We start from the raw sequence: 13,391 nt of genomic DNA, 5'->3' as shown, positions 1-13,391 counted from the left end.
AATCCACCTATCATGCCAGAAGCGGATACGAGTGCCTTCACCCACTACAAAAGACAAATGCTTAAAAAAACTCTCTCACCCTTCATGAATGCTTCTCCAAAGACTACATCCATGAGTCCTCCTGCACACTTCTGTACACCACCCCCCTTGACCCTCACCATATTTTGTGGAGATAACTCTCCGCCAAAGATGGGTAACTTCATGCCCAAAACGCCACAACCATTTCCCTAATAAAGCTTGATTAACGACGCCGCTCTTTTTATCCCCAAACCACCCAATTTAACAGGTAAACACATATTTTCCTAAGCCACCAAAGGATATTTGAAAATCTCCTCAGAAGACCCCCAAAGGAAATTCCTTTGAATACGTTCCATTCTAGCAGCCACAGCTTTAGGAATAGTGAAGAGAGATAAAAAGTACGTTGGAAGACTTGATAGAGTACTCCTTAGCAATGTGAGCCTACCACCCTTAGATAAAAAGAGACGCTTCCATCCTGAAAGTTTCTTCTCCATCTTCTCCAAAATAGGATTTCAAATCAAAGCTGTCTTAAAAGAAGTTCCCAACGGCATTTCCAAATATTTCATAGGCAAACTCCCTGCTCTACATTGAAGAATACTAGCCAATTCAACTAGATTATTCACCTCCCCAACAGGGACAATCTCACTTTTCCCAACATTAACCTTCAAACCCGTAAACGCCTGAAAACAAGATATCGCCAACCTTATGGACAACAACTGATCCCTAGAGGCATCACAAAATAAGATAGTGTCGTCCACAAACAACAAATGAGAAATCCACACTAATGGTCCATTAGGCCTTATTTTGGGTTTTTATTTTAGTTATTTAGTTGGGCTTAGTAGTAAAAGCCTAAGGAATCCAAGTCCAAGTCTTATTAGAGTTTTAAGAAATCTTAGTTCAACTAGGAATAGGTATTAGACTTCCATTTAAAGAGTTGTAATCCTTTCTATTGGAGGCTAGTAATATATTTTCAGAATTTAAGAGTTATGAAGCTTTCTTTTATGGTTTGTGGGATGCAGCCTTCTCCGAGGTGTATTGCCAAGGATAGGTGTGATGCTTAGGAAGTCTAGGTGTGATGCCTAGAAAGTTATCTCTTCTTTCATTTTACTGTTTACAGGTTACTATTCACAGCACTGGAACAGCAGCCCAAATCCTGAATTTTCTCCTTTGTTTCATCCCAAACCCTACTAATCCTTGTCCCCATTTGAAACCCTATAATCCTTGTCCCCATTTGAAACCCTATAATCCTTATTATAATCTAGCCTTTTCCCCACCAATAATTTTATTAATCAAGCAAAATCCTTTAAATAGAGTTCCCAAGTTACATCAAGAAAATAAAGGAATTAACTTTATAACTGATTAAGAAAAGGAAAAAGCTCTTAGCCAGTTACATTAAATATGAAAAAAGAAGTAAATAACATTAAATTTACAAATCAAATACGATCTAATAAGTCAATTAGACCAATCTAGCAACAGGCCTTCATCGTCCATCCATTCATTGGGCGGACATCTTCTTGTGTCGGCATCCATAAACACATATGATTGGGGGGCCTATATTTGGTGTTTGCACCAACTCCCTCAATGTAGGGAAAACTTGACCCCTTGAGTGTGGCTCTTAGTGGCTTTTATAATACTCTAGCAAGTTTGAGTCAAGTTGTGCTCATCTCAAGTGATTCATGAGTATTCAGAATATGGTCCTTCCCTACAACAATATGTACTTGTTCAAGGCCTACAATCTTTGCATCCCATAGACTTCAATGAGAGACTTCTTAGTGTGGGAGATTCATGTTGGTGGTCTTTCAAGACATTTTGGGCATTGTAAGACCATTGAGAAAGTAAAGTGCCAATTTTATTGGCCAAGCCTAAAGAGACTAAGAGAAATGTTCACAAGATAATTGGCCAATGTTGTACATGTTAGTTGGCCAAGCATCACAAGAATAACCCTAGCCTCTACACCCTATTACCCATGTCAGATTGTCCCTGTTAGACATAAGCATGGATTTTGTGCGTGGACTCCCATGTATAGTTAAGCACGGTTCCATTTTAGTGGCAGTAGATAGATTCTCCTAGATACCCCACTGCATCCTGTGCTAAAACCTACGCATCCAAAGTTGTGAAGTTTTATTTTATTGTTAGTATTTTTTATGAGATTGTAAGTTATATGATGTTCCCAAACCATGGTGTCTGATAGGAATGTTAGTGATGGAGGACCATGGCAGCAACCATTGAAGACATATAAAAGGTGTCCTAAGACTTTTAATTAGTTTTAAGTGTTAGGGGTACTTTAGTAATTTTATGTTTTCTGGAATAGGCTGTGTTATTAGTCCATTGGGTTTTATTTTAGATTTATTTAAGTTTAGTTATTTAATTTGGGTTTAGTATTAAAGCCCAAGGAGTCCAAGTCCAAGTCTTATTAGGTTTTTAAGAAATCCTAGTAGTCTTCTATTTAAAAGAGTTGTGGTATTTTCTATTGAGGTAGAGATTAATAATATTTTCAGATTTTAGAGCTATAAGCGTGTTACGGTTTGTGGGATGCAGACTACTCCTAGGTGTGATGCTTAGGAAGTTTAGGTGTGATTCCTAGAATTTATCTATTTTCTTTTATTTGCTGTTCATGGTTACTATTTACAGCACTGTTCACAGCAACCTAAATCTTGATTTTCACCTTTGTTTCATTCCTAAAGCCCTATTAAACCTTGTTTCCCTTGTCCTACGTCAGTTAGGTTCATGAACTAATTATGGAAAATCATGTCGCACATGGTAGACACAAAATTAAAGTTCTCAATGTCATATCATTCCCAAACAAATGGTTGGATTGAAGTTTTCAAAAGGAGTCTTAGAAACCTCCTGAGATGTCATGTGGGTGAAAACAATAAAAAATAGGATTTAATTCACTTGCAGCCAAATTTGCATACAATACTTCTGTCCATAGGATCATGAGTCCATTTGAAGTCGTTCATGGCTACAAGCCTAGGAAGTTATCCAAAAAAGAATTTTTTTTTTAATAAAAAAAATGGCTACAAGCCTAGGAAGTCTTACGACTCTATCTCTCTCAATGCCCCTACATGTTAAGAGTCTCTTGAATCCGCAAAAGCATTTGCATGTCAAATTCATGAATTAATCATGAGTTCCTTAAAAAAATTCAAGCAAGTTTCTTTATAAAATTTAGAATGATCCTCATGGATGCTATATGGAATTTAAAGTAGGGGTTATGTCATGATTCAAATTAGGCTTGAGCAGTTTTTCTCTTGAACCTTCTAAAATTGCAAGACCATAGTATTGGACCATTCAAAGTGTTTAAAGGGTTGAACCAAATTTTTATGTCATTGATGATTGACCTTCCCTCAAACTATAGAATTAACTTCACTTTTAATATCGAGGATCTAATTGCTTATAAAGGTCCAACAGTCATCCCAACTGATCATTTTGGTGATGGCAATGAGGCATAACTTGCAAAGGAACCTGAGAAGATTGGCGGCTGATGGCTTGACTTTGACGTGGCGGTCTGCACAATTGCTCTTGGTGGTTGCGGTTGGTGATCTGTTGTGTGGAGTCTGGGGACAGATCTGGTGATTTGATGTGAGATTCGCTTGTTGGCGAAGTGGCTTTGGGATTTTTTGTGTGTTATGATTTTTTTTTTTTTTTGGCAGTGACAGTGGGGTGGAGTGGCTGAATGTAGCTTACAGTGGTTGGGTTTTCTGTAGTGGTAAACAGTCAATGGTGAAGGATTTTATTTTTTATTTTTGGAAAAACTGAATGGATCAGTTTGCTTTGATCCCAAAATTGAAGCAGGACAATCAAGAGGAAAATAAAGGAACAAGAAAATTACAAGATAACCCTAAGAATCAGCACCTAAGGGGTGCTTGGAATCAGCACCAAGCAATAAAACCTAGGCATCAGTACCTAAGGTGTCAGCACCCAACAATTTGGAAAATTTTCCATCTGAAATTTCATTAATCTACTGTCTCCCAAATACAACCATCTAGAACCCTTTTATAGAGCTTTTAGGAATAGAAGATAATCCTATCTAAAAATGAAGCTAATACAAAAACTAATCCCTAGCTAAACTCAAATCTAATCCCTATCTAAACTCAAAAATAAAAGTTTACAATAATCCAATCTCCAATGAGATAAAGAAAATTTGAAATAATAAATTTGAAAATAATTTTGTTTGTGCTCCTGCATCACTCAAACTTTGGCTTCTAGAACCCATCTGCCATATCTGGGAAACAGTTTTATATATCTGCTTATTTATTTTTCAGGAGAGAATTCGAGTGGGCAAAGAACTCCTAGAAGCAAAGAGAATTGAGGAGGAAAATGAAAGAAAACGGTTTGTCTTCATCTGGTGTAATCTTTCTGTTATATCTTACCTATCAAAAAAAAAAAAAAAAAATCTGTTATATCTTGCATTTGTGTTCCAATCTACCATTGTGCGACAGAAAATGCTCTTTTTCCAGAGGCCACTATAGTTTTTTTATGGAATGAAAATTCTGTTGTGTTCTTACAGGATATTGGCCTTGCGAAAAGCAGAGAAAGAGGAAGAGAGAAGGGCTAGGGAAAAAATTCGGCAGAAATTGGAAGAAGACAAGGTATGCATCTCTCCAGCCACGTTGTCTAATGTATCGATTAGTTCTCTCATTATGACTTTTAGTAAGGCTTTTTTTTTTTTTGTTTTTTGATAAGATGCTAGCCAAGTACATGGGCTGTATACATTGAGTAAAACACAGAACAGAAAAGAAAGAAAATTAGGAAGGCAAAAAATTAAAAATAGTAGCAAGGCATTTATTTTCTAGTAATGTTATCATGTCTAAATGCTTTTTATACATTATAGGCAATTCTTATTTTATGAAATTAACCTCTCAAATCCGGCAAGCGAAATTCCATTTTTCTCTTGAGAGCAGGCTTGAGTTAAGCGTTCTTGACTACAATAAGAATTGCATGATTGTAGGCAATTCTTGTAAATGTTGGATGATCTTGTGAAATATAAGTATAGCCAAAAATGGATGATACCTAAAATTAGGTTTAAATTGATTCATCCCAGCTCCCCCAAAGGGCAAGCATGTGAGATGAATATGTAATAAGAGGCCATGTGTCCATTTCTTTTTTGATAAGTAAGAATGATATATATGCAAAAAGGCTGCTCTATGCATGAAAAGCACAGAGCATGCCAACATTTACAAGAAAAGGAAAAAGAGAAAAGAAACAGAAAAAAGAAAAAGAAAAAAAAAAGCAGCAAATTAATTACAAAAGAGAAGAGAACTAAGAAATGAAGGGAGAGAATCACTAGTCATGAGTCCCTAAGCCCGAGAGCAATCGAATAAAGTTCCGCTAGAAGAAGCAAGCATCTGATCTTGGGAACTATTCAAGTTCTGATTCCACTCCTTCCAAAGACACCATAGTCAGCACAACGAAACTAAATTCTAGATAATAGATGAGTGCTTCCCCAACCAACTCCACCAACCAAAAAGCAGACCTAGAATCGTTCTAGGTATGACCCATGATATACCAAAAGAATTAAAAACAAAACTACACAATTGATAAGCCATCTCACAATGAAGAAATAAGTGATCCACTGTCTCCCCACAGCGATGACACATAATACACCAATTTGCAAAATCAAAACCCCTTAGTCTCAAGTTATCACTTGTGAGGATCTTATTCCAAGGTATAGACCAAATGAAAAAGGAAACACGCTGAGGGGCCTTAACTTTCCAAATCCCTTTCCAAGGAAAATCAATAGAGGGAGTATCTTGCAGCTTGTTATAAAACAACCAAATGTCAGAGTCCCCATTAGGCTTCAACTTCCACCTCATCTAGTCTCCAACATCCAATAAAGGAATAATAGCTCCCAAAATATGAAGAAAGTTCAACCCTTCATCCATCTCCCAATCATTAAATTACCGGATGAAGCGAACATCCCAACTTCTTCTCTCCTCCATCCCCAACCTTGTCAAAGAAGATTCTACAGAAGCCTCCCTGTTAGTAGCAATACCATACAGCCTCGGGAAAGCCAGTTGGAAAGGTTGATCCCCACACCATCCGTCTTGCCAAAATCTCATTCTATTCCGATCCCAACAACAAACTTAGTATTTTTGCTAAAATCCTCCCAACCCATACGAATACCTCTCCATAAACCACACCCATGAACTCCCCTACCAAACTTAGAAGTCCATCCCCCCCATGTGTCTATACCCATGAATATAATGAAACCTTCATCTGAGATTCCTTTTATTATGATTATTATCCTACATTATTTTCCCATTCAACTAAAGAATTCTTTTGGAGAAGTGTAACTTATCAAAAAAAAAATTCCATTGGAGAAGTGTCAGGCCACAGATTTGTGCAATATTTGTATGATTTTGAAAGTTACCTCCTAATCTGTAACAGTGAATATTCTATCATTTCCATTCTAATTTTGTATCTAGATTAGTTGTCAGAGGTAAACTGTTCTCTGCAAACTCTTTTGTTCTTATGCAGCTGCTAAAGTTCAGTTCTGGTTGGCAGTTACTGTCAAACCTGTAGCTGTTATTCCTTGGAAATTGACTGTAGTGAATCCCAGACCCAGATACAATAAGGACTGGGCAAAGCTAGTTAGGGTGTTTTCATAATTGATGTACCTCATTAGCACCCTTAAGAAGGGGGCAACAGGTTCTCTACCATGAACTTATGTGGTTAAACATGGTCATATATTAACAGATCATTGTAATATAAGGGAGGAGATTCAATGTCATCTATATTTTGCATGAAAAATGAACTAGGTCAAAGATAGCAAGATGATTAAAAATTTAATGGAGGACATCCAACAGCATCCATCCATGGATGCAAGGAGCACAGTCAATTTTATGTCAGAATATTTTGTTTTTCAGATTTCATTTTTTAATTTTGGATTAGATTTCTTTTTGAATTTGGGCATTAGTGTTGATGAGGATTTTATGGGATTTAGTTGTGCCTTTATGTAATCCCTGGAACTTATTAAAAAGAGGATCTAGGAATAGTTTGAAGCAATGCTATTTTAGTAAAAATTCTGATTAGAGATGATTATCTAAGCTTGATGGTGATTCCAAGCACCCTTGAGTTGTGAAGCCTAGGTTTTTATTCATTTTTTTTTCCTTCACCCTTAGGTTTTTATTCAAATTCTAGGTGGTGAAGCGTAGGATTTGTCCTATTCTTCTTTCTGCTATTTTTATTTACTACCCATTTCGTCTTGTGCCAACTTGGTATCAGAGCCAGATCAAATCTATGTGGTGAAACCTAGGATTTGTCCCGTTCTTCTTTCTTTTGGATCCTAGGAATTCTGTGATAGCTTGTTTGCTGTGTGCACTTTAGTAAAGGGGTAGATTTGTAATTCCTGGACTTCTAGAGGACGTTCATTGTTCAAGATGTGTAATAATTATAAGTCCCTTTTGTCAGGAAGTTAAGGCTCTCGGTATTCAGGTTATGCATGCAGTGACTTACTTTGTGGTGTATGTATTTAGAAGCTCAAAGTGGCGTGCAAAAAGTGGGTTTCCATTTTGCTTAGCATTTATTGGATTGAATAATCCTTTCCCAAGGTAGAAGAAGGGTACTGAGACTGCTATTATTTCATTTGGCAACAATACCTCTCAAAATGCCCCATTGTCCTTTTCAGTAAATTGCTTCTTGTAGGTTGTTAGGCAATTTCTGTTGTTTTTGAGTGAATTATTTATTCTTTACAGGCAGAAAGAAGGCGGAAGCTTGGATTGCCACCAGAGGATCCTTCAGCTGTAAAACCTTCTGCACCTGTTGTGGAGGAGAAAAAGGTATTGGCTTGTATGGATAAAGAATTGGCCTTTTGAATTTCATTCATAATTTTCTTGAGATTAGTGTAAAGCCCTTAGTAAAAATATATTGTTCTATCAACTTGCAGAGCTCTTTGCCGGTTAGGCCTGCCACAAAAGCAGAGCAAATGAGAGAGTGTTTGAGATCTCTTAAGCAAAATCACAAGGTAAATGCATATGTTATTCCATGACATTAACATTACCTCAAAAACTATGTTCAAATCTTCAATTAGACCACTATGAAGTTGTGTTCTTTTCTGAATGGAAGATTTAGTAATTTAATTGCTTAAGGGCATATGATGTTTAATACAGCATTCATATAGGAATTTTTAGTGTTACTTGGATCGTTTATCCCAGTGCTCATAGTAGTCTGTAACAGGCAATGGTCCAGGTCGAAATGTTTCAAGTTAAAAAAAAATAGACTTGGCACAGCCTTCTGTTATCTTCCTGTTTGACAATGTATGTTTTAGTTTTTCACTGGGGTTTTTGTTTCTTCTACCTTTTTGGATATTTTTAGATCTTATTTTTCCCCCCCTTTCATTTTGAATCTCTTATGTGTTTCCCATGTACAAGGGCTATGCCCTTCAATTTTCTCATTTGAATCTTATTACCCCCCAAACACCCACCCACACACACACACACACAAACAAAAAGAAACCAATTTTCTTGTGCTAACTTGAGCAATAGACAAAGAAAGGATCCCCATTTATTCATGGGGATTTAGTTGTTAAAACCTTGTGATGCGGGAGACGCAAGAAGATTTTTATTTAGTATTATTTATGTTTGCAAGTTAATTGTATTTTTATGTTTTAGGTCCTAGTAGTATATTAGGCTATTAGTATTTTAATTTGGAAGCAAGGTTATTTTTATAATAAGGCAATTAGGGTTTCCTAGCCAATTAGAACTAGGGTTTAGCAATCCTTTATAAGCAATCTATTGTACTCCTTGAGAAGGTGGTTGATATTTTGATGAATGAAAAAATGGCAGTTTGGTCTCTCTTTGGTCTGGTGTTGACTCCAGGTCCACCCTAGGAGTGCTGACTTCTAGTGGTTTTCCCGCTTGGTGCTGACTCCAAGATAGGCCTAGGTGTTGACTCTTAGGTCATATCTTTTATTTTATTATTGTTTAATTTTGTTTTGGTTCTCCTGCATCGGTTTTGGTATCAGAACAAACATCGATCTATTTGAAGCATCACCTCCGCAGTCACGAACCAGAAAAGTATTTACAAAAAAAAATCCTTTGCTTTCATTATTTTCCACCCATCTAAATACTACCACACCACACCACACCACAGTAACCCAGATTTCAAACCAAACAGAGAACCTACCAAATTCCCAGACCCAACGTGAATCACCAATCTCTCCTTCCTCAAGCCATATCGCCACCATTAACATAAACATCCCAGCCGGTCCAAGACCCCAACCCCACGGCCACAGATCCTATGTCCACACTCAAATCACCAACCCTTTGCGACCATGAAGACAAGGAAGAAGTCCTGTTGCTGCCGATCCGAATCTTCAATTTGTGGCCTTCCTTGCGATGGAGATCCACCTCCATCGATTCCCATCTGCCGTTGTGACTACCACTATACTCACTCACAAGCCCCAGTTGCGGCAGCCCAGCATGAGCACCTTCCATCCTTGCTTCATGCCACCATGACCTTCACTTGCTCACCATCGGTCCGCTGCAAGTCTCCCATCGACCCGATCTCAAAGGTAACCCAATACAGACCCCTTCCGCGTTATCCACTTTCTTAGCCAAAAAAAAATCCTAACCAACCCATTTTAGAAACAAACCCTTGACTCGGCCCATTTGTTAACAAGCCCTAACCCCACCTTTTACAACACTAGTTTTCTTTAAAAATAAAAAAATAAAAAAAATTCCAGCTCAACTTCAAGCTAGCATTTACCCGACCCAACTACCCCATTGAAGAAGAAAAACTCATAGAAAATGACTTCCTTTGATAGAGAGCTTGAGAAGCAACTTAAAGACAAAGAATTTGAGAAGCAGCTTAAGGAGGATGGGAATAGACTCCTTAACCCTCCTTCCTCCATTGATGATCTCCTCACTCTTCTTGATAAAGTTGAAAATTGTTAGCATATGTGGAGCAAGAACCATCGAAATCAATGTGAGATGCACTTTTACCCTTAGTGAAGGCGTTGATCATTCAAACTTTTGAGACATGCTGAAATGGATGTGAAAGTTTTAGTTGTATCTTGCATTACTGAAATTACAAGGATAACAACACTAGATGCTCCATATGGGGATGAGCAAATGAAGGAAATATTTCAAATGATTGTAGCAATATTTGGAAATTTTTCTCATGTGTCCACTTACTATTATAAAAAGGCAATTTCAATTCTTGATACTTTTGCCAAGGTCAAGTTATTCCTAGTGATGCTGGACCTTGAGTGTAATGCATTGGTTGTTGAGATGTTTTAAAATTTCTTTAAAATAATTAGGTCCAACCATCCACCTATTGCATTTTCAGCCATGGATACAATTATGACTCTGATCATAGATGAAAATGAAGACATTTCCTTGGATCTTCTTAGTTTACTTTTTGCTTGTGTAAGAAAGGAATCTCTTTTTACCATCCCTTCGCATGTGGCTAAAAAGATTGAGAAGATTCAGAGGAATTTCCTGTGGGGGGATTCGAAGATGCATTTGGTGGGGTGGGATAAGGTGTGTGCTCCTAAGGCTAATGGTGGTTTGGGGATTAGGAAATTAACCACCTTTAATAGAGCCTTACTAGGAAAATGGTTATGGCGGTTTGGGGTTGAGGAGACTCGTTTTTGGAGGAGGGTTGTAGCTTTGAAGTTTGGGGAAGAGTGGGGGGGATGGGCTTCCAAGCTAGGTAGGGGTGTTCATGGTTGTGGTTTATGGAGAAGTATCCGAAAAGGTTGGGAGGTTTTTAGCAAGCATATCCGGTTTGAGGTAGGGGCAGGGAATAGAGTGAAGTTTTGGACAGATCAGTGGTGTGGGGATCTTCCTCTTCATCTATCCTTCCCGGTAGTGTACCGAATAGCCACTATTAGAGAGGCATCTGTGGCCTCTTCTCTCGAACGGTTGGGGACCGAGACTCGTAGAAGCTGGATGGTTTTGTTACTTAGGGATCCAAATGATTGGGAGATGGGAGAGGTGGATGAATTCCTTCATACCTTGGGTTCTAATCTTCCTCAATCTGAGCAAGGCGACCGTATGATTTGGAAATTGTCGAAGAAAGGGGATTTTAACATCCGCTCATTCTACGATAGGCTTCGAAGTCCCTTGCCTATTTTCTTTCCTTGGAAAGGTATTTGGAAGGTTAAGGCTCCTACGCACGTCTCTTTCTTTGTTTGGACGGCAACTTGGGAGAAGATTCTTACAGGGGACATTCTGCGATGTAGAGGCTTTGATTTTGTTGACTGGTGCATTATGTGTCGTTGTAATGGGGAGACGGTGAATCATTTGCTTCTCCATTGTGAAAAAGCTTATAAGTTGTGGAGTTTGGTTTATAGATCTTTTGGGATTTCTTGGGTTTTGCCAAGGTCAGTTGCAGATGCGCTTTTCGGCTGGTGGAATTGGCTTGGAAAGCACTCTTCTAGCATTTGGAATCTAGCTCCGCTGTGCCTAATGTGGTGTATTTGGAGGGAGCGAAATTGACGTACTTTTGAGGACAGGGACAAATCCGATGACCAGTTGCTTGCTTATTTTAGTGGCACTCTTTTTGATTGGTCTAGGGCTTGTGGACTCACCTCTAGTGATTCTCTCCCTTTGTTTCTTTGTTCTCTCCTTTGTAATTAGCTCTTTGCTGGTTTCTGTTTGTTTTTGTGTTTCGTTTCTTTTCTTGTTTGTTTCTTCCTCTGTAATCTTTGCTCTGCCTTGTGTTTTCATGAGGTAGTTCTTGAATATACTTCTTTCTTATTTATCAAAAAAAAATGTTTCCCCTACTTTGTGGAAATTGGGGGAGCAAATAATCACTAGGATTAATGCCCAGCTAGAAAAGATAATGGCACCCACTCAAAAACTACCCAGCAAGGTTGAGGGTGGACATGATGTGAAAATTGAACTTGTTGAATGTGCTTCTAATCAACCCTCCATAGTGCTTGAAGATCTACATCTTGGTGAAGTCGAAGAGGTTATGAAGACCTACATCTTGGTGAAGTCGAAGAGGTTAAAACCACTGAGCTTCCTATGGTTCATAAGGTACAAGATGATATTATGCTGATTCCACACATTGATTTTTGTGATTCCTGATGAGTTTGATGTGGTGGAATTCAAGATTTTTATTTTCTCTGTGCTCCCTAAGGTGATTCCAGACTTGAAGTAAGTGTTACTTGTTAGCATTCTAATCCTTCAAAGCTTTAAAACTCAAGGTCGAATTTTCTCCAACCAGAGGAGAATGATGCGAGAGATGCAAGAAGATTTTTATTTAGTATTATTTATGTTTGCAAGTCAATTGTATTTTTATGTTTTAGGTCCTAGTAGTTTATTAGGCTGTTAGTATTTTAATTTGGAAGCAAGGTTATTTTTGTAATAAAGCATTTAGGGTTTCCTAGCCAATTAGAGTTAGGGTTTAGCAATCCTTTATAAGCAACTTTTTGTACTCCTTGAGAAGGTAGTTGATATTTTGATGAATGAAAAAAATGGCAGTTTGGTCTCTCTTTGGTCTGGTGTTGACTCTTAGTGGTTTTCCCGCTTGGTGCTGACTCCAAGCCAGGCCTAGGTGCTGACTTTTAGATCATATCTTTTATTTTATTGTTGTTTAATTTTGTTCTGGTTGTCTTGCGTCACCTTGTGTATCTCTTATTTTAAGAATCAACCTAGGTTTCTCAGTCCAATGGAATTCAATAATTTGCAAAATTTCGGGGTATTTGTTCAATTGTGGTGCTTGAACTGATTCTTGAGAGAGTAGATTCCCGAAGGAAGAGATCAACATAAGCTGAGAGAGTTCAATTTTGAAACCCTAGAATGCCTCAAGTTATGCAAGGTAGCATAGCTAACTTTCTGACAAATGTGTAATGTAATCTAAAATAGTAATATTGTTAAATAGATCTACAACTAAAAGACTTCTCAATAAAAAGAAGAAATCTATAATTAAAAGACTTCTCAAGAATCTCAACTAAAAAATACTTATCTATAAAATAGACAACTTTTAGCCCTACAACTAAGAAAATCCTCAGTATAAAAAAAAGCATTGGATAGTGGATACAACTTAATTAACTATAACGCTAATTTATAATACACATGATGGCGGAATCATAACATTGTTAAAGAAAGGATATTCTCTTTGGAAGCCTTAGACTAAGGCAAAGCCCAAGAATAAGTGTCAATGACAGTTAATTAAGTTTTTATATTTTATTTGGTTATTTTTGAGTCAAGGGTATTTTAGTAATTTTACAATTGTTGGGTATGGGTCATAGTTATAGGCCATGGGTTTTATTAATAAGTCTTATTTAATTATGGGTCTTTATGTTTGAGCTTTGGTTTAATTTATTAGGGTTAAATAGTAGTCCTTGTACTATTAGGAATCTTAAAATGTTGGCCTTTGTTGTTTCTTTCTCCTTCTCTCTTCTATTTATTTTCTCTTCTTTC

At 37.5% G+C, this 13,391-nt stretch overlaps 1 protein-coding gene across 2 annotated transcripts in view; it reads left to right on the top strand.

The window, feature by feature from the left end:
* The window catches only part of LOC115993924 (GRB10-interacting GYF protein 2-like), a 36,811-nt gene that overhangs the window by 7,359 nt on the left and 16,061 nt on the right, over positions 1-13,391 (top strand). For both annotated transcript variants that reach the window (XM_031117917.1, XM_031117915.1), the window contains exons 7-10: positions 4,281-4,348; positions 4,526-4,607; positions 7,713-7,796; positions 7,904-7,981. In XM_031117917.1, coding sequence (XP_030973777.1) covers positions 4,281-4,348; positions 4,526-4,607; positions 7,713-7,796; positions 7,904-7,981 — 312 coding nt within the window. The remainder of the gene's footprint in view (positions 1-4,280; positions 4,349-4,525; positions 4,608-7,712; positions 7,797-7,903; positions 7,982-13,391) is intronic.

The sequence above is a fragment of the Quercus lobata genome, chromosome 6 (assembly GCF_001633185.2).
Source record: "Quercus lobata isolate SW786 chromosome 6, ValleyOak3.0 Primary Assembly, whole genome shotgun sequence".
Lineage (NCBI taxonomy): Eukaryota > Viridiplantae > Streptophyta > Magnoliopsida > Fagales > Fagaceae > Quercus > Quercus lobata.
This window is presented reverse-complemented; position numbering and strand designations above follow the sequence as displayed.